The following is a 21,651-nucleotide window of genomic DNA, read 5'->3' on the forward strand; positions in this document are numbered from 1 at the left end:
AACTGGTTGAGAAAATAGAATGCTCGTACTTCTTTGAGAACGATTATAATGAGGTAGAAAGTGAATTACATGAAAATTGCAGAAGAGATGTTGAAACAAGCGGATGTCAGTGCATAACCTAGCTGGCAAAAGTTGATATTTTACATCAACGTCGACGTTGTTAGACGTTAAAATGACGCAAAAAAAAAGAAACGTTTCACAGCTAGAAACTCATAAACAAACGACGAGAAACGTGATTTTCTTCACAATGTAGATTTTAACGACCTTTTTTAGCCTGATGCTGCGAGATCAGGTTGAAAAGGTCGTTAAAATCTACATTGTGAAGTAAGCGACGATCATACTGCTAAAAGCCAAACTCGATCAATTGCAAAGTGACTTTCCTTGGTAAAAAATCACAATTACCAATGACAGGTTAAAATTGTTGCAATAACGCAAAAATGCTGGTTGGCGTTAAAATAGAAAATAAGGGCTACATGCAATAACAACGGATCTTCTAAGCAACGGATTACATTAATCGCCTGATTAGTTAATCGAGGATCGGTTTGTGCGAAATTCATAGGTGGATCAATAATCGGGGATTTTAATCACCAGATTACGATTAGTGCACAAAGGAATAAAGGTGCGCGAAATAAGCTGCTTTATCGGCCGATTCCCCTGGTCTTTAAAAGATCCACTGTTGGTGCATTGAATTTGAATCCCACATGCATCAGATGCATACTGCCAACATACACCGTGTATTTGTCACAGTAGCAACATACAGGAGTTCGAAAGGATTTCTAGGGAGTTTTGATTGGAAGATGCAACACTGTAGAAAGCTACTTCACTGCAATATTGATTTTCTTTACAAAGCAGGAAAGGTCTAAGTCGCAGCAGCTCATCATTTGCTCTTGAAATATTTGGCACATGTCTTGAATCGGTCATAGAGTGCATGCATTTTTTGGTAATTAGTATCAATTTCTAAGCAGAAAAAAAATTACCTCTCTACCCAAATTGTGGTATCAATTTCTACGCAAAGTACAAGAGTAAAACAGACGTATACCAAAACTAGCAGCTGGTATGCCCTGAAAATGATACGATTGGGAGATGGATAAAGGAGGAGTTACTCGACTCATCAACAAAAGGTCGAACATGTGAAAGCAAGCATTTGCATTCCGTTAGTCATATCGGAGTCACTTCCAAGCTAACTGTGAGCGCCACACAAGCAGTTACACAAGCTGTCGACTGTTCATACATTGCGGTACGATACACCACTTCTTGGGGTTTGGCGTTAGCGGCGAAGTTAAACTTCAAAAAAGAGATACATGAGCCTGAAGGAAGCAATGCGTCTCAGCCAGAAGATGAGTACTTTTTTACATCGATTCAACGTCTGCCAACGTTGACTTAATGTACAAAAGGACTGATTTCCTGATTGGGGTTAGATCGACATCGAAAGGAAATGAGACTCTACAAATTCCTTGGTGTTATTAAAGCATTAGGCTAAGCCATTTTGCGTTGACTAAATGTAATATATGATATAAGTTCAAAACAGCGTATTTTACAGGCAAAGAAACACGTTGATTGCAAAAAAACGTTGCATAATCAGGAAATAGTTAATCACCTTTTTTTTTTTTACAAATGTATAACTTTGCGATTCCATTTCACAGAAAAAGTTAAATAATAACTTCATGAAAAATAAAACCAAGGGTCTTGAAATGTTTAATGAGAAAATAACAATTCAAACCAGCGCACATCAAAGTGCTTAGAAACAATGATCACACAACACGTTAGACACCAACCCAGTCAGCAAATCAGTCCTTTTAACGTCCGCAGACGTTCAATCAACATTTGAAAAGAACTGATTTGCTGATCGGGATTGCATTGCACCGAAGAAAAGTTTCATAAAAATTCGACAATTCAATCATATGCAACGGAAAATTTTGATTTCTAACAAATAACACTTATTCCCAGCTTCATATCATCATCAAATGATATAAAATCGAAATTCAGTCGTCTTTGAGGAGTTCTTTCCATTCTTTGCTTTGATCAAAAACGCTGTTCCAGTTTGGCCCGACGTTTCAGACTGGTTTGAACTGGTTCCGGCAGACAAGTCGCTATCGCTGATGTTAATGGCTGATTCTTCACTGATTCGTTTATTGCCGAGTGCGGAGTTGATTGCGCTCTTTGGGCGGTTGTTTGGCTTGTTTAACCTTCGCAGTAAATTTGATGAAATTATTATAATGGCGTTTTGTTGTTATCAGTTATAAAAATTATTCAATGAAGTATAATTATAGTTGGCTTTGATTTTTTAACAGGCGATATTAAAACCGTCGATTCGAATTTCCAAATCAAATTTAAAGCTAGCAAAATCAATTTCAACTCATTGGTCGAATCTCGGGAAAATAACTCCCGGCTTGTTAAGCATCGGCCGAACCCATTCTTCAATTTCGGTACAAACCGTGGCCACGGTACAAACCGAAAGTTTTTCTGTTGCCACAATACTCGTATCATTTGTTATTATCATTTTCATCAGGGCTGTGGAGATGGGCGAAAAATATATGACGACGATTCCTCGGTTTATAACTGGCCGACCCTGACTCCGGACACGCCAAAATCCCTCCAACTTCACAGCCTTGAATTTCTTCGTATTACGAACTCATGTAAATCTGAAGCAAATGTTTCGAACTTCGAATGTTTCGAAAGTATAATAAGTTAAAATTGTTTGAATTCTGAAACGAAATTCTTTACTAAAAATACACTTTCGAAACGACGACAAAGGAATTTTGCGTCAGGACAAATATTTTGACAGTTTCGAAATGTATTTGTTTCCTGCAGTTAAAAAAAAACAAAAAATACAGAAAAACTTCGCTATGAATGGTCGAAAAAATGTTTGGTCAGTCATTCATTAAAGAATTGTTTGAATTTACAAAGGAACAAACCTTGCATTCCATTGATTGATTGTGAAATATATATCCTAACACTGAAAATTCTGGAAGATTCGCAGAGGCTTAAATGTGGAGGATTTGACCCTCAGTCGCAAAAAGCCTCATCAACATCAACATGGATGAAAGTTTAAAGATTGGGGAATTTGAACGATTGAAACTTTGACAACTTAAAGCGATTTTTGGACAGGGTAAAACTATCTACTCACAGTTAAATATGGCGAGCAGTATCCAAATTCAACAATAGTTTTATCATAGAAATTTTACTGTTTCGTCTTATGGAATGATACCATAAACACTAAACAGACATAACCCAGCAACAATACTACATTTAACATTATAAAAAAAAACAATAAGCGAATGTTTTCCGCTAGTCATACAGCTGTATGACTGTTCAACTGAACGTTTTAGGCTGTACAGCTGTATGACTAATGACTACAGCCGAAAACGTTCGCTTATTGTTTTTTGTTTTTATAATGTTAATTGTAGTGTTGTTGCTGAGTTATGTCTGTTTATGGTTTAAAAAAGTTACCTCTCTACTCAAATTGTATTAAATGAAACATCTACAAATTGAAAAGTATTTAAACAATTTCCGATATATTTCGGAAACATCTCGACACGGGAAAACAGACCGAACACAGTTGGCTGTATCAGCAAACACTATTTTACCAGCCGTCGAAACCTACCTTAGCACCAGGCATATAACTTGAGATGAGGCCATTGCAATGAATAGCAAGCCGACGACCGCAAACACCAACTTGATCGTGTCGTCATCAAGCCATATTGTGGTTTTAGTGACGTCAATCGGGTCTAGCGTGCAAAATTAACAAATTAGAATGTGCGTTGTAATGCATTATGTTTATCATTATCTCAAATTGTTAAACTGTTAACTGGTCATTTTTTTAAATCTTAGTCCTTATCACGAAAGCAGTAGTTTCTTGTAGTAGATTCATAAGATCAGTCCGTGGTTTCGAAGTCAAGTTTTGAAAGTATTTCCACGCCAATGCACTGTGTATCAAGATAAATTGCATTCAGTTGGAATTGCTTCTCACCATCTGGGACACTGTATAAGTCGTTCAAAGAGCGAAAAGTCAAGCGATCGCGCAGCGTGGTAGCCGTCAGATTGGAGGTCCACGACAAAAACCTGACAACTTTCACTTCTTCGTCCATCACAAACGCGTTGTCGGAAAATCGACCTGAATAATAAACAGAAGCATTTTATTTTCCGTCTTACACGAAGAAAAGGGTATGAACCCAGACAACAAAATCCGTCATTTTTATATTGATTCAACGTCTGCAGACGTTGTTTCAATGTAAAAATGACGGATTTTGCTGTATGAGGCAGCAAAACTTAGAATCAAAATGAGCTCCGTGATACTGTGAAACCTAATTCCGATCAGGTTTGCAATATCGAATTGTGAGAAGCTTGAAAAACTTTTTACAACTTTCAACGTTGTTTCAATGTCTTCGTCGCTTGAAGAGAGCAAAAGTAGAACTACACACACCTGATATTATTTGATATTGTCTGCAAAGCTGTGAAAACTGGGCACAGTGCACGTCAGGGTGTTCTAATTTCACACAATTGGAGAAACCCAACGTTAAGTGGGTCATGTTCTAAACTTTTAAAATAGTCAGAGCCATTCCTGCTTTCAGTAAAAAACTTCAGGCGAATATACAATCAAAGTGACGTTAGAAAATTATAAACTTGAGTGTGGTGAAAGTTAAAAGACATGGAGTTTAGAAACATCTTCCCAGACAAAAAAATCCATTATTTTTATATTGTTTAAACGTCTGCAGACGTTCAATCGACGTTGACACAACAGATTAACGTAAATGTAAAGTTTACGATTAACCTTTGACCCCAGGAGTTTCCAACCAAACAAACAAAGCTGGCATTGTAGATGATATCGTTACAGCGAATTCGTTCGAGCCTTCAGCTGTGACTTTCTCAATCTGAAAAATAAGACAAGATTTTCTTACCACGAACGAACAACTGCTGGAGAATAAAACAAATCGATCTATCTTTATTAGTTTATGTGCTGTGATCACAGATTTGAATGGCAAATTTGTGCTTCAGATTAACTTGATCTAACGACATCACATAATAAAATATACTGTAAAATATTAACTATGTTTTGCTTCATCCAAACTGCATCATTGAAGCCTAGAAATTAAGAAAACAGCACAGGCTAAAAGGATAGAAACTTCCTAAAGGAGGAATATCATTGGTGATTGCAAAAATACTAATAGAACCACTAATGGACATAAGAAGTACATGCAGTCAACCTTTCTCCAACACTGACGAGAAACTTGTGACTTTAGCTTTCCTAAAAAGTTTAATTTAAATTGTGTTAACAAAAAGTTGATGGTATAGGTATGGTACGCCAGCAACATTTGCCTTCTGAAAATGTGCCAAACATGAGTCCGTATTTATAATGTTGCTTAGTTGAATCACAAATTTCTAAAAAGCAAATGCTTTTTTTATTAATTTCTCTATTCGGTTTCCTGTTCTTGTTTATCATCAAATCGCTGCTTATTGTGACAAAACCTTGTCGTTTGGCGAACAACTTAAACAACGACAATCTTAGTCAAGACACGACAACGCCTGTGAGCATACGACAGCATTACAGCATTTCAAGCCTATGCCGTTTACCTACGCTGTTACAGCTCATACTGAAACAAATTGCATTAACAATTCCAATGAGCCCTTATCCTACATCGCATGATATTTTGTTGTTTCACTATAGTACAGTTCAGTCTTGAGGTTGGTAATTTTTGGCTTCTATTTAAAACAAATAGTGAATTGTGTTTCAGTCTGGTTGCTCAATTAAACAGAAAGTCATTCGGTTGTGAAAGTCGCAGTAACACACACCACGCGTATCCAACCGGCCATTGCCATGACCCAAACAGCAAACCAATTGTGTTATTTTTTACATTAATTCAACGTCTGCAGATGTAGCGAGCAGAAAAGCAACAGATAATATGAATCTGGTATGAATGATAAAATATTATTGCCAAGTGTCTCGTATTAGCGCATTGGTGACTAGAATTGACCGCTGCATAGTGTCATTATTCATACCTCTATGAAACCTACAAAATCGAAACTTCATTGTCATTCGATGATTTGTTATCAGAAAAGGTCGTGACGTCACGCGTGACTTGAAGTTTCAACTCTGCACTCATAAGTTGCATTCACTGCTAAGTCCTAACCAGCGGAATTCACCGTTTTCATATTGGTTTTTCTTTTACATTGTGCATAAAAAGAACAACTTTTGCCCTTGGGTTGACATTTTCGTATCGAACCATTACACAAAACAAAAAGTCGTTAATGTGTAGAATACCGTAAATTCAGCATGATGCAAGTGTTCGATATCTCTGAAGGAGACGGGGAAGAAATAGTTGGTAGGGATGGACGGATTTTCTTCTATGTGAACGGAAATGTAACAGATCTCCTGCAAACAAAAATCGTCATGTCAACGCTATTTGTGATATGCAAAACAACTGCCACACATCGAAAAAATATATCGTGATGTCAAAAGTCAAAATAATAGTAGAGATTATATGTTGCTATGGAAATGCTTTAGGATTCAAGTTATATTGGTGTCGGCTGCATAGCAGAATAGAGAGAGTTCTTGTGCAACGCTCGTAAGGGCGCCGGTTCGACACCGCTCAGGAGCATGTCACTTTCTTTGGCAGAACACTTAAGGCATGCTTGAATGTAGACACGAAGACTGGCTTCCTTGCCTTCCCGTCCACTTAATATAAATCTTCAACTACCAGTATATCACAAAAAATTTATATTGATAAAAATGGTTTCGGGAATGGATATTGGATAGCGTATATCTGTCTTAGTCTACATGTGCAATGTTACACATACTCATAGAAGCAGCAATATCTCTATAAGTTTTGGCAAAAACTAACATCTAGAGAAGTTGATGCAAAGCAAAAGGTGAGGATTCTGCCAGCAATAAAATTATGGCTATGCACTTTTAGGTCAATTTGCCAACTACAAAATTAATTTTAAAACTTGGCTATGAAAATAGCGAAAGAAAATTAACTGAGCAAATCTCACACACTTTGTACGGACAACCACCGTAGTGCAGAAGATAGCCGGTGCTTTGTTCGAACAACTGCACTGATTTATGAGGTGGTATCAACACGGATTTGTTGAAGGTCCCGGTCGTCTCAAAACCATCCCAGGTATGGATGGAGACCACCAAGGTGGCGTTGATGGAGGAAGATGAGTCGGATGCGGAGTACACGATCAAAGATGCGTCATCTTCGTAAACCACCAAAGCAACAGGAGCAAAGAACTTAGCAGCAAAATAGTGAAGCACTTTCCATTTGCCTCCAAATTCTAAGAGAAAAGATAGAAAAAATGATAAAAATCTCCTTATAAAATTCCAGAAAGCAAAATGCGTCATTTTTACATTGCACGTTCTACAGTAACAGTTTCGCCTTTCTACAGACGTTGAATCAATGTAAAGATGACGGATTTTGCTGTCTGGGATATACATTCCACGCTTCGCATGATATAGCCTACACGGCGTGAATACGATCTGAAATGGTCAGGCAGGATACTTTGGAAAAAAAACAAAACAGATTGCCATGTAGAACTATGTCTTCTGCTGGCTTCCTGGCTATCATTATGACATGTCAATCATATAAGTATTTTCGATCAATTGTAATCGTACCTTAAGCAAAAATCATTTAAGATTGATTTAAACTAACTTTCTTCTTAGTATCTCTACAGCATATGAGGTTGTATTGATCGCTCCGCTTCCTTGCCCATGTCTTGATAGAATCAGCCTTGACTGATCTTAATTACGGTTTTTAATCAAATATGTTAAAAAGTAGCTCATAGAGTTCATGAAAAAGTCAGCTATGGACTGTGACTTTTTCAATCAATAAATAAAATCGGAATACCATAGCAGCTGTTGAGGGGGGGGGGGGGGGAGAAAGGCAGAAAAAAAGCTTAACTGTTACAGTGCAAATAGCAATATGGCAAGGCAAATGCAAAAACTTTTCCCTGCTTTCGACCCATCGTTTGAAAACCTTACTTTCTTCATATAACCTTATTCCATATATTATTATGGCTTGACATGCGTTAGACAGATCGATGTGGAAGTAGGGTGTGAAGGCGATTGCGGCACTTGGAGGTGAATCCGGCCACCCTCGTAACGGGGACATCACCGGATTAAAACTGGACTACTACTACTCCTGAGCACAAGCATCTAGTTACAGTGAAAGATAAAAACATCAAAGAAGAAGATACTCACCGATGGAGGACCAGGTGGGAGCCTGCCAGATGTCGTTGAGCTGCCAGTACAAAGCTCCCATGGTGTGTCCTGCTCCACGGACAGTCTCGTTTCGGCTGCGTCGGTAAAACTCAGTCTGGCTCTTGTAGCACAGACCCTGCATTATCTGAGCAAACTAACGTTTTAACAACATTGAACTAAAGTTGCATTTTTTCAAAATCTGAGTAACTGTATCAGCAAACTTCAGCAATATCAGGACCACAGCGGCGTTCTGATCAAGTCGATGTTTAATTTACATGGTTTGCAACCTTAAGATATAAAAGGTTGCGTAGGGGAAACCCATTCCCCAGTAAACGTCCGTTGGCAGCGTACAGGAGAATTTATAGGATACCGTACCAACAATTTGCAAAGACTGGAAAAAATGACTTCGGAACATTTCTATTGACCAAAACTGCTATGGTGTGATATTCCATAGTCATACTTTTACTGCACGTTTTCCTGAAACATTTAAACGTCTGTTTTAAAAGTAGAAACTTTTGCTGGACGTGAAAACGAACGAGTTCAATAACAACAGTGAATAGTCTGGACAAGGCACACAACGTGTGATGCGAATAGAGACAGTATAGACACAAGTGAAGTTAACAAATCATGGTACCAAAAATAGGGAAAGTCCCCTGAGGCAATACGAAATGATGGAAATAAAGCACAGACTGTTTTGGTACTGATGACAGTGAAAGGCAGTCATGTACAATTGTACATGTATCTTATGTTTTTTCACACTTTCTCAAGTCGCTGTTGAATACGTAAATTTAAAAACTGGTACAAGTGTTCGATCATTACCAGCCATCGACCAGTTAGCAAAACCAGTCATTTTCTTTTTGACATTGATTCGTTGTCTGCGACGAGAGTCGAGTACAGTACGAGTTTAGTTACCCAAACAGCAAAATCCATCAGTTCTACATTGATCAATGTAAAAATAACGACTTTTGCTGCCTGGGTAGCTGAGTGATGTGTACCTGCGTCATGTAAATCGTCTTCATAAATTGCTCCGTGGTGTTGTCAGAGGAAAAAGGTTTGAAATGCATGGCAATCTGATTAAGCATTTCCTCATTTCCAGTGGCGTGATGCTGCCTGTGATAGGCCCATTTTGAATTGATCGACCAATCACTTGCTGTTGTTACTGGTTGTATAGTTTCAAAAGAAGGCCAAGACTGAAAGCCATACTCGGAAGCAAATCTAAAATAAAGAAAAACACCTCAAAACTAATTTCCAATCTATAGGCAACCAACTGAAACTACAAAAATTTAAATCTCGTGAGAATTTGAGTAAAAAGTTTCAACTTTTTTATTTGTGCTGTTTAGTACATTCTGGGACAGAGTTTCAACTCATACAACCCTAGTACAACAAAATTATCCAAGATTGCAATGACAGGATACCAGAAACCTTTGGATCTAGCTGTCAAAGGCAAGCAGACCCCTTCACGTGAACACAACAGAAGATGAAGTTTGTACCAACTCAGTTATTGAGCCTTATGGGATGAGGTAAGATTTTCATTTTACATTACTGTACATGTATTGTACTCGCCTACGGCACTTGCAAAAGTAAGATATTCAGTTTCTTTCACCCAGCTGCCTTTCCTTCAGCAATTCGGCCCACATAGGATAGTAACCTTAAGTAGAGGTGAGCGATTTTTGTTTGGAGAACCAGGTTTAGCTGAGACTCGACCCAGAATCGTGTGATTGAAAAGCGAGTGTCATATATCTTACCATCCTTCCGACAAGACAATGCATGAAAATAATTTCATTGAAATGATCAAACAAATTAATTAGTCATTCTGTTTGAAAGTAGGTATGTCATGTAGATTTGAGCAGCACTTCCGGCTATTAAAGCAACCTCACAAACGGCAGCACATTTATTAAATATTTCATTTGAGCTTATTATTCACCTTGTAGCTGGGTACTTGCTCGAGTCCAGGCAATCGTCGTTGTAATTGTAATAATGGACATCACCGTAATGCGCGTCGTAAGGATTTTTGGCAAGACCTCCTTCAGCAGCGGACTGTTCACCGTTGCTCGGGCTAGAAGTCGCAAAGGGCCTAGATTTGTCCATGCTTCGTACGCGAGTCCCTATTGTGTCTGTAGAGATGTGTAAAATTTAGTATGGTATGTTCTATCTTCTTCAAACAACGCCTCTCAAAGAGTCCCCATTGGATCTGGAAAAGACATCTCCTATGTTTTGTATAGAGATATTTAGCATGGTAGGATTTACGCTCTTCAAACAATGGTTTTCGAGAGCAGATGACTTGAAGTTTTTGTAAGTTGAGAGCACAACCACCATTCATATTTATTTTTGACAATACTTGATCAAATCTTTACATGGAATACGGCTGCGCCAATTAACTCTTGATGCAGATTGCCAGATACTGATTACACTTTGAAAACGTAGCAGTTGACTCAATCTTAGTTACAATTGCGCCCCCGGCACAAGTCGTCCGGTTGCGCCACTATTGCTTCTACTCACCTACATACAGCTCGATATAGTCTTGTTTATAAAGATCGAATTTTGAAGTCGTGTTGTACCAGTTCGTCGACAATGCGGCTTCGTTTTCATTGTTTCCTGCCCAGATCACAATAGATGGGTGATGCTTTAACTTCCAGATCACATGAGAAATTTCCTGAAGAGTGTTGAATAAAGTTTTTAATTAAAATGTAAGCCAGCACAAACGCTAAGTTTAAAAACTTTAGAGAAATGAATGAAAGACACTTTTAAACATATACATCACGATTACTATAGAGTTATTTGGATGGAAAACATTTTTGCTAATATAAACAACAGTTTATTAGCATTTACAGAGATTTTTGGACATAAACTCAACTGGCAAAGCTTTTGTTTCTACATAAAAAAACTCATACTGGTAAGCAGGGTTGTCAGATTTGTTGTAGCCTTCCCTTCTAGATTGCAGGTCAGTTTGATTCTAAATTATTCTAAATCTATCCTAGACATTTCATTTTAAGTCTAAAACAAAATACCATTTAATATGCAGTGTAGCCTACGTTGTAAATATACGATAAGTAGTGGTAAGAATCTTTATGTTGAAATGGACCTCCAAGAATTTACTACTACAAATTAGAGTTTATTACAACGAACAGCATTGGCTGTGCAATGATTGCCAATGAAGCACCAACTATAATATGGTTAAAATTACATAATCCGTATTAAACTCAACCATTTACGCAGTCTCGAGTCACTCAGGCCTATATTTTTGAGAGTACATTTTCTTTGGACAATAGCGTAGTGTAGAGACATATTCTCTTGGATTTTTGAACTTTTGTCTTACTTCTTCGATGCAACAAAATATGAAAATCAATAAATATTTAACAATAACTAGGCCTACTGTAACAACCTAAAAACATAACAGATTAAAACTTAAAAGTAAACTTAATATACATGGAAATATAGCCCAGTGTTATTGTGCGGAAAGTCCTGTCAGCTACCTGGGTTGCGTCACATTTCTCACAGACAAGCTTTCGCGCCAGAGAGCGTGCAATTCAGCAACAAAGTTTCAAACAAAGAGGCTGAACTAGGGCAGAAAATTATGCGCATGCGTTGTAGCTACTAAATGCAATGAAAAAAAGACAATTACCGAAACAATCTAGACTTGTCTTAACAATCCCAATTTGCTTCTAAAAATTATTCCAGATTCCAGACATTTTTTCCCCTACTAGACAGTTCGTATTGATTCCAGATCTAGAATCAATTATTCCAATCTGACAGCCCTGCTGGTAAGGGATGTGTAGAATTGTAGAACTACATGCAGCTGCGCAATTCATCAAAATGCAACTGACTATATACATTATATACATAGACTGAGCAGTGAGCATGTTGCTTGTGGTTCAATATTCTGCACAAAGGTTTGCATTAATATTTGGCAAATGTGACGTTGCAGTTTGTTCTGACAATGAGTTACTGATTGATTAGTCACATGTTGGCAAAACACTCAACTGCAAATGCATCCTATGAAATATGTGATAACATCTGGTAACGTTAAAATGGACAGATATAAATTTCGAAATTCTACCCATTGATAAACACTTGAATAACTCAATCAATTTGCATTTGTCGACTACCAGATAAATGCCGAAGCATTGGATACCCGACAAAAAGCAACAATGTTAGAAGCTTCCCAGTTGAAAATCGGCATTTTTCATCAACATTGCTGGGCGTCTAAGTAATGCAAAACAAGGAAATTTTTATGAGTAGGGCGGCTAATCGAGTCTGCAGGTTGCATGAAAACAAGTCAAGCAAATCACATTTTGAGCGAAACTCGCAGTGGCATCTCAGGTTTTAGTAGCAATGGCAGGATGTAAAACTAGATGTAAAGCAAAATGGATGAAACGCGAAGACTGTGTTTCCCTTGTCGTTTGGTGGCTAATCCCACCAAAATAGCCTTGAACCGTAAAGAACAACAAAAGTCGTATGAAGCTACTCGTCGACTAAATGAGAACATGGCACACAATAAAATGCGTAATACATAAAAAAAATTCTGTACAGGCCAAAAGTTTTCTAGCAACTTCGTGCTTGGTTGTGTGTGACAGTCCACAATCGCAAAAATCCAATTTTAACAAACAGCACATACACGAAATCTACAACGTCAATCATGTCAGCTGCTCCTCTTATCATAAAAATTTTAATTTCAAAAGCGAACGGGTAAGCAAAGCTTTGAGCCCATCTTTATGACATGCTGTGAAGTGTGTTACCATGATCCCATGCTCGCGATGAGTGGCGAACTAGCACCCTTCAGAACGTCGATTAAATGGCCACACTACTCGGCATGTAGCCAGCAAGCATTCAACTAATTTCAGTGTATTGAATATCAAGCTCGATTACCTCTGTTACGTTGTTGAGAAATTCATTCGTTGAAGGATATAGCGCACAAGCGAACATGAAGTCCTGCCACAGCATGATGCCAAGTTTATCTGCCAGCTCATACAGTCTGTCGTCTTCGTATATTCCTCCGCCCCAAACCCGCAGCATGTTCATGTGTGCATCCGCGGCCGACTTCAAAAGATTTTCATACCTTTTAACAAAAAAACTTATTCTCTACAAACGATGTAAATGGGCGTTCGACCCTGGCGTTTCGAGATGAAGACCAGACTTCGTTGAAGCAAAATAGGGAAAGAGTGTGTAAATAGAAACAATAACAACAAATTAGTTTTTTTGACCATGATTGACCAACCATGATGCTAGCTTATCTTAATTATTCAGCAAACATTCATCGTTTCAGCTTTCAATTGTCGCTAGAATTCGATCTATGTAATGATATGCTGCAATTTTACATACACAGTACGATGCAAAAATGGCAACTTTCCTTCTGTGGGTGATATAAGCAATGGAATTTGAACTAATGATATTACAGACTGCACAAGATTTGACTGCAAAACTACAATTGAATCTTGCGCTTCATCGCATCCAACCTTCGATGAAAAAAACCTGATAACGAACACACACGAGCTCTGGTAAAAATTACCATGATGGCAGCCATCCCTGGCAAAACAAAAAAAGAAAACGTGTCTGAGACGTGGACTGAGATCATAAAGGATGACAAGAAGCGGTGGAGGATTACCACCACTAGCCCTCTGGATCGTGATGAGTGGAAGTTGAGGATATGTCTTGCCAGACCATGTCTTACCCTGACATTCGGGAAATGAGACGCAAAAAATAACAAAAAAAAAGTTTCACACCATAACGTTCAGTATTCTACATCGAGTCTTTCTCACGTTTCAGGTTTGATCCGGTTCTTGAAAGCATCCGCCGGAATCCAGTTCGCTCCTTTAGCAAAGATGGGCAGACCATTGACACGGAAATAAAAACTTAGCCCTTCTGTTCCAGGCATAACTTCTTGTACCAGCTCCACTTTTCGGAACCCAAATCTGTATAATTTTTGCCATATAACTATTGCAATTGAAGAAGTTGAATCGCGTGCCCGAAAATTATCTTCAAGAATACCGTAACATGAATAGAAGTTTCACAGTCAAAATTAAAAAGCCATGCTCATACGCATTGCACACAAACGACGACTAAAATTTTTTTTTGAACAAATTGGTCACAGTATTTGGTACAACAAAAAAGTTAGTAGCTAAGTTTCAAATTCACTGCAAAATTTTTCTTTGACTTTATATAGAAAATCAAGTGCTATAGTGTTCAGACAGAAACATGCAAGATCGGTACAAAATTTAGACTAGTTATGGTCACCATTTTAATACAAAACATCAGCTGTAGACCAAATTTTAGAAAAATCATTTGAGAATGTTGATGTGCTCATGCAAACTTACAGAAAGTGCTTGGAGCTGCTGTCAAAACCGCGCGAAGAGTCAAAGCGCACTGAGATGTTATAAAGCTTCTGTGTTCCGTGGCCGTTTGGCCACCACTTCTCAAAAGATACCTGTGAAACGAATGACGTCACCCAAGAACACTTTGTGAGATTAAGTGTCGATATCGCAGTAAATTGACAAAAAAATATGTCGTATCTTCCAACAAATTTAATTAGCATTATTAAAACAGATATCTGGTGATAGCTCATTTTGTTTCGCACTCGACTTTGTGAACGAAGAAGGGGCAAACATCAACAGCTCTGGTTCAACTCTCCTGGTGTGTTCTCAAGCGACCCATTTCAAAAAGAGCTCTCTATTCAACGACAGCAAGTGAATGAACTAAATCCAAAGGCAACAACGTTTCAACACAATGCGAAAACTTCACTCTGTCAGACTCGATGACCGGGCCTGCGTCAGGAGTTCTCCATCAAAGGATAGAGACTTCGACATTCGATCAATCACGGTGAGCATCCTATCCAATCACTAATTGAGAATGTTATCCTGCAGGTTTTCATTCACCAACTCATCAGATATTGTCAAAAGTTTGCATGTCTATCACAACAAACCCAAAACCATATTACCAATATCATCAAATTAATGCTACATCATGTGTAGGTGTGCGACACACTACTGCTACGATGCCTAAAATTAAATAAGTTGAACCTTAAACCTATGCAATTACAAGGTGAAAGACCGGTTACCTTCCTAAAATCAAGAGTGAATTTTTTTTCTGTTAATTCATTATTCATCCGAGGTAAAGTCACATTTTTAAATAGTTGATTGACTTTGAGTTCGGGAATCGACACGGTTACATTTCCATATAATGGCAGATGATTGGCAAACATGACAAGAAGGAATTGGACATCTACTTCCAGGTTCATACTTTCTGCGTTGTTAAAAAAAAACAATGGTTAAAATATTTATAGCTTAGAACGAGTTTTGCATATAAATGGGAAATTGTAGACTGCTGATAAAGGACAAGTAACAGAAAAATTTGGTTAACAAACACGATTCAAAAATCATGTATAGAGATAATCAAGCCTATAAGCTCCAGGCGACCATGGCCACCAAGAAGTCGTTAAATCGCTTCCGAAACTACCGTGCCGGTAGCCGGTAGGCCATGTTTGGTCGCCGACTTCCACAAGCGAAGATTTCTCTGCTCCGTTCATATTTTAAACTTTTTTCTCCACTCGCATTTGTAGCTTTTTTTGAGTCTTGAGCATCGACATAGAAAAGCTTGAAGAGACGAAGACTAGCTGCAAACCTACTTCGAGAGCTGTGCCTTTTAAGTAGGCTACAAATGCAAATACTGTATGTTTCAGTGCCCTGTTTTTACCAGGCTGAGTGAACGCAAAAACACGATATCAACGGATTTTTTTTATTTTGGCAGCCTGGTGCGAGAATTTGGCCGCCGGGAAGAAGCTCTGGTAGGTCATGCTAGTCGCCAAAAAATAAAGGAGCTCAGATGCCTGATAATATAATATTCTAAAAAAAAACATCACAGTACCATACCATTTTAATTCTTTTACCAATGCGTTTTTACTTCTTTTACCACTTACCCCAGTCAAAAGAAGCAGTAGCTTGGTTGATAACTGCATAGTTCAAAGACATTAAATAAACAGGTTTCCAGATGCCTTGCGTGGCATGCGCAGGACCCCAGTCCCAACTGAAGGAGCATTGTTCTTTTCTGAAACAAGATCAAACGATTGATTGAAGTGAGAAAACAGCAGAGATTACTGATGTCAACAGATGACGACCTTGTTAAATAAATTTTATTGATGTGGAATATTTTGATATTAAAGAGCTGCTGATAAAAAAATCTATACTTCAATTGTTCTAGAACTGTTTTAGCAAGAAACGTTGACCAAGTTCCTCCACTTAGGTCGGAAAATTTAAGTATATATATGCTACACGTATTCAATATAAAGCTCAAAATCAGTCACTGTCTGAAACGTAAGATTAACTCTTACACAAACAAAACACTCCCACACACTACAAACACAAAAGAATAAATCACGTTCAGTTAATCTGCTTTGGCTCTCCTTGTCATGCACCATTGGAAAGAAAGATGCATTTTCATGTCATGCAGTGAAAAGAATTACAGAGTGACCTTTTTTAATCCCTAGGTAACAAAGGGAACAGAATACATAAACGAGAGACAATATCCTTATCCTTACAGGTTTGTAAATCTTTATTAATAAACGGTTAAATACTGTATATACCTTATGAGATTAACATGACAAAACCCATGTTGTACATCAGGCGGGCATTCCGGGGGTATAGAATATGGCAGCACAGATGAAGATACATTGACATAAGTCACAGCTGACTTAAATGATACTTCCAACAAATTAAAGTTGTGTTGAAGCAAAAACGTTACATTGTAGCGCTGAAAATAAAATCAAATGATGGGTTTAAATGAACCCAGACAACAAAATCTGTCATTTTTACATTGATGCAACATCTGCAGATGTGGAATTATTGAAATTACAGATTTTTCTGTCTGGGGAAACTACAGTACTTCAAGAAAATTGAAAAATACCGGCAAGTGAAAGTTAAACCAATCTACTGCAATCAAATCCTTTGTCACTTGTGAAAGGGGTTTCTTTAGTAACTCTATTCAAATATAATCTACCTCACCTGCTGTGTTAAGACTTTCTACACATTAAACTACAAACAATAAATACACAAGTCAATGTTACGTCTTTCTACGCATTAAAATATAAACAATGCATACATAAGTCAAAAACATATTTGATGTTTTTCCGAGTAATTTTCCATTCAAACGAATTTCAGCAATAGTATCCACTCCTTCAAATACCAGCCATTGTTCATATGTGTTCATAATTGATTCAGTTGCTTGAAAAGTGAGGGTATATTTCCAGTTGGACTCAGCTAACCATTTAAGATTATCATCATTGAATCCGTAATAGAGATCCTGCAGAAATAAGATGTCAAAAAATTATTCCTTTGAAAAGAGTGCACATGCACTATGCTACAGTGCACATGATCTATAATTTATACAAAGAAAACTGTCACATTGCTTTAAAATTTAAGCAAGTTGTAACTTAAAACAATAATTTTTAATGAATTATTATATTATGGAATTGGATAGGCCTAGAAAAAATGGAGCTGTTGAAAGAGAACTTTAATAAAAAATAAATTAAATAATTCTGCACAAAAAATATATAAAACATATTACTTGCTCAGAAGATTTATCTTTCATCCAATCAGTATGCACACATCCGGGAACAGTTGTATGTGGCAATTTTTCAATGACAGTTGATGGGGGTCTATTACCAGTAGCTTCCCATGTATTACCACCAAGATTTTGTATGGCTACAACAGCCAGGCAACTTGAAACTAACGAAAGTTTGATTAAAACCGCAAGCATTGCTCATTGCATAGTTTTCAAAACATGGAGACACAATCTAGAAATGATCAGCAAACGTTTTTTTTTTGTGAAATTCAATGAATTTATTGAAACCTCAAATTTTACACCAAGTAAACTTACTCATGAACATGAAAACTCTGAACCATTTCAATGATAAACATAGAAACTCTGAACCATTTAAGATTCAAAAAGGCGTACGTCAAGGTGACACAACATCTTCAAAACTTTTTACAGCAACCTTAGAAGAAATTTTTAAGCAACTTAACTGGGAAGAAAAAGGAATCAAAATTGATGGTGAATACATAAACCATTTACGTTTTGCTGATGACATCATCCTTATATCTGAGCAACCTAAACAACTAGAACTACAAACAATGCTAAGTGAACTCAATACAGAAAGCAAAAAGATTGGCCTTCATATGAACTTTAACAAAACGAAAGTTATGTTTGATAAACTGGCAGACATCGGCAGCAATATTCTTTTGGACGAAGCAACTATCGAAAAAGTTGATCACTATAATATCTTGGCCAAAAAATTACAACCAAGTCCAATAAAGAAGATGAAATCAAAAGAAAAATATCACTTGGATGGCAAGCCTTCGGAAGAGCAAGTTCGATATTTAAGTCAAAACTGCCTCTTTCTCTCAAGAAACAAGTCTACGATCAATGCATCCGGTTCCAACCGCTACATATGGTGCAGAAACTTGGAACCTTACAAAGAAATTAACACTTAAACTAAGAACTATGCAGAGAGCACATGAACGAATCATGATGGATTTAACACGGCGAGATAAAAAGACTGCCAAATGGATCAGAAATCAAACGAAATTACGAGATATATTAAGCACAATCAAGAAACTAAAATGATCCTGGGCTGGTCAAATAGCAAGATATGAGGACAATAGATGGACTAAAAAATTAACAACATGGACACCACAAGAAACCAAAAGAGAAAAAGGAAAACCAAAAGTGAGATGGAGGGACGACATTGACAAACAATGCAATACAACCGATTGGTACCAACTAGCACATAGTTATGTAAATTGGCATGAAAAGGGGAAGGCTTATGCTCTGCAGTGGGCTCTCATAGGCTGAAAATGATGATGATGAAACTTACTCATACTACAGTATAGAATATTTATATTTAATGTAACTACAGATAGGATGCCACTGTTTTGACCTTAAAGTGTCCTCAATGCAGTACCTAAATCGTACACTAGACTAAACGCTTTATTATTTTAAATATTATTATATAAGTAACGCAGCATGGTGATGCTGGTTCAACTCTTGGAGTGTGCTTAAGCAACGCATGTTAAGGATTGCTCCCATTCAGCAGCATCTAATAAATGGAATAATTTCCGGCCAACAACACTTCAACAATCAAAAACTCGATTCTGTCAATCTTGGTCACGAGGCCTGTGTCAGTGGTTAAAAGCCTCTACAGCAGTGGTTCTTAAACTTTTTGAGACACGCCTCCCTTTTACAATTCTAACAAAATTCGCGCCCCACCTTGTTTCAAAATCATTAAACATTAAGCAGAACAGCAATTTATTTCCAGGTAAGTTGCATTAATGCGAAGGGTGGATACCTTCAGTCTGATTTGGTGTTTTCACAAGGACAGTATCAAGGTTGGAAAATGAAGCTGCGTTTCCTTTTTGAACTCGTCGATGCCACAGCCCCAGTTTTGCTATGAAAGCATAGATGGTATCATAATTTTTGATGCGATTTGTATTCTTGCCCTGCAGGAGCAGATTTAAATTATCAAGGGCTTCGAAAATGTCCACGAGGTAGGCCAACTCGACGATGCCAAATTCTGAAAGACGCTTTTACAACTTCTGCTGACGACGATTGGCGAAAGCACTCGCTACTTGCAATCTTCATTTTTTTCAAAGAGTCTTTCTTGCATTGGAAAATAGCTAAAGGTTTACTTTGGTAGTCAAGGTGTTTTTTTTTTTCATGATGACGCTGCGAACAAGTTGGTCTCAAACCGTCGTTGTTCAGATTTTAAAAACATATGACGCATTGTGGTACAACTTGGTCATTTACTACAGCATCTATAAAGCCAAACTTCAGATAATTTTTATCATACTTTTTCTTTTTCCCCACTCATTTTATGTCAATAGAACTGATTAATTAAAAATAAACCTAATTAAATCAATGCTAAAATTAAAAATATAATTTTTGCATGGTAGGCCTACTATCCGAGTTGGGGATACTGTTGTACTTCTAGCCTCTGTCACTTGTTGCCATTATTATTACAACTAAAGCTCGAGGCTGCTGTGTCAGCAAGCCGTTGTGTTACGAGAAAGGTGTCGCGCAAACATTTAGCAACGTCTAAAAAAACATCACAAAGAATGTGCATTGTGACAATAACACGCTCTACGAACACTGTGCCACTGCAACACAAAGTGTCATCTTCTGCAATTGACTGTCCACAGTGTCCAGCGTAGTTGTGAAAACATGTTTAGTTATAATTTATGTAAAGTTTTTCAATTTCTTGCGCCCCCCTTGTGAGCCTCACATGCCCCCCAAGGGGGGCACGCCCCCAGTTTAAGAACCACTGCTCTACAGTCTACATCTACAAGTATGTGAAACTGACAGGACTAAGCTCTTAAAGAATTTTTCCCAGCCCGAGGATAAAGATTCAATCAATTGTAGTCCAAAAATGTTTTCATTCTACAGCAATGATATTTCAAAGAGCTTTAGCTTTTCAAGCTAGACTACCGATACGCAACATGTTTATTCAGCAAGGTTTTTCAGTACCGTACTTCCTCCCCTTTTTATTGCAAGCCGATTATTGTGTGTATTTGTTTTCCATTATTTTTCGAGCCATATTTAAAAGACAAACAAAAAAACATCTCTTTCAACAATAGCTGCTTACATTTTAATCAAAAACTGTGCACAAGCAATCTACCAGGTAGCCTACCTACAGTAGCCTACCTACATAATATTTACGTACCTATCTAAAGGTCAAGTATGAATAACAATAGGTTACTCAAGGCAATGGAGTCAAACAAAACCTTTGAAATCAAAAACTTATCAAAGCAAGTCGCTATGTAGGCCTCGTAAATAGCGATCAGCAAGGATGGCACAAAAGGTTGATTTACAATTTTTGCATCATTGCAGCAAAGCAAGTGGCAAAACAAACAATAGTTCCAGTCCATTTACAGCTTTGTCACGAATGGTTGGTTTTGCCTTACCCTCCGTGACGAAAATATTTGGAAGATTGAGATCAGTACTTTCCAAATTTATTTGGTGGTAAATACTAAAACCTGCCCATAGAATCTGCAAGAAACAATTTTTAATTTCTGGTAGTCAAAACCCACACTCTTTCAAAAATTTGCTTCTAAAAATTCTAAAAAAACTTCTAAAAATGCTTTTATCACAGCTCATGCTTCTCTTTGTTTTTTGATAATTGTGCTATTGTTCACCTTTTCGAAACACACATTTTTTTCCTTGCATTTCATGCTTTACTTTCATCCTTGTGGGTTCTATGATCAGCTTCTGGTGTTTATTTTATTTGGTCACTGACCACATTTAAAAAAATATGAACTTACAGATCCCAAGCATATCAAGCATACGGACCCTTAAGTTTTGTCCATCCAAAAGTTAACTTGGAGAAGCGCTTGATGTTGTCAACAAATAAATCGCAACAACAACCAAAACTTATGGTTCAGTTTTCGTGGTGTGCGCTTAATTGAGCAACGCAT

The 21,651-nt window shown here is 37.5% G+C and overlaps 1 protein-coding gene across 1 annotated transcript; it reads right to left on the reverse strand.

Annotated features, from left to right (window-relative positions):
• Positions 1-288: 288 nt before the first annotated feature.
• On the reverse strand, positions 289-17,941 carry LOC145770407 (beta-mannosidase-like). Its single transcript, XM_082582047.1, has 18 exons — positions 17,750-17,941; positions 17,285-17,485; positions 16,770-16,936; positions 16,107-16,234; positions 15,249-15,433; positions 14,509-14,618; positions 13,954-14,106; positions 13,064-13,253; positions 10,697-10,850; positions 10,122-10,311; positions 9,193-9,412; positions 8,198-8,342; positions 6,995-7,275; positions 6,260-6,370; positions 4,772-4,871; positions 3,971-4,114; positions 3,605-3,728; positions 289-2,186 (listed from the first exon to the last, which is right to left on the reverse strand). The coding sequence occupies exons 1-18, from the start codon at positions 17,939-17,941 to the stop codon at positions 1,961-1,963; spliced, it is 3,021 nt and encodes a 1,006-aa protein (XP_082438173.1). The 3' UTR covers positions 289-1,960.
• Positions 17,942-21,651: the final 3,710 nt, after the last annotated feature.

Source organism: Aplidium turbinatum, chromosome 5 (genome assembly GCF_918807975.1).
Source record: "Aplidium turbinatum chromosome 5, kaAplTurb1.1, whole genome shotgun sequence".
NCBI lineage: Eukaryota > Metazoa > Chordata > Ascidiacea > Aplousobranchia > Polyclinidae > Aplidium > Aplidium turbinatum.

Coding starts and splice junctions, on each gene's coding strand:
- LOC145770407 (XM_082582047.1), bottom strand. CDS start 17,941: ATGCTTGCGGTTTTAATCAAACTTTCGTTAGTTTCAAGTTGCCTGGCT. Junction 14,619..15,248: donor TCACTCTTGATTTTAGGAAG/GTAACCGGTCTT, acceptor TTCGTTTCACAG/GTATCTTTTGAGAAGTGGTG. Junction 4,115..4,771: donor GGAAACTCCTGGGGTCAAAG/GTTAATCGTAAA, acceptor TTTATTATTCAG/GTCGATTTTCCGACAACGCG.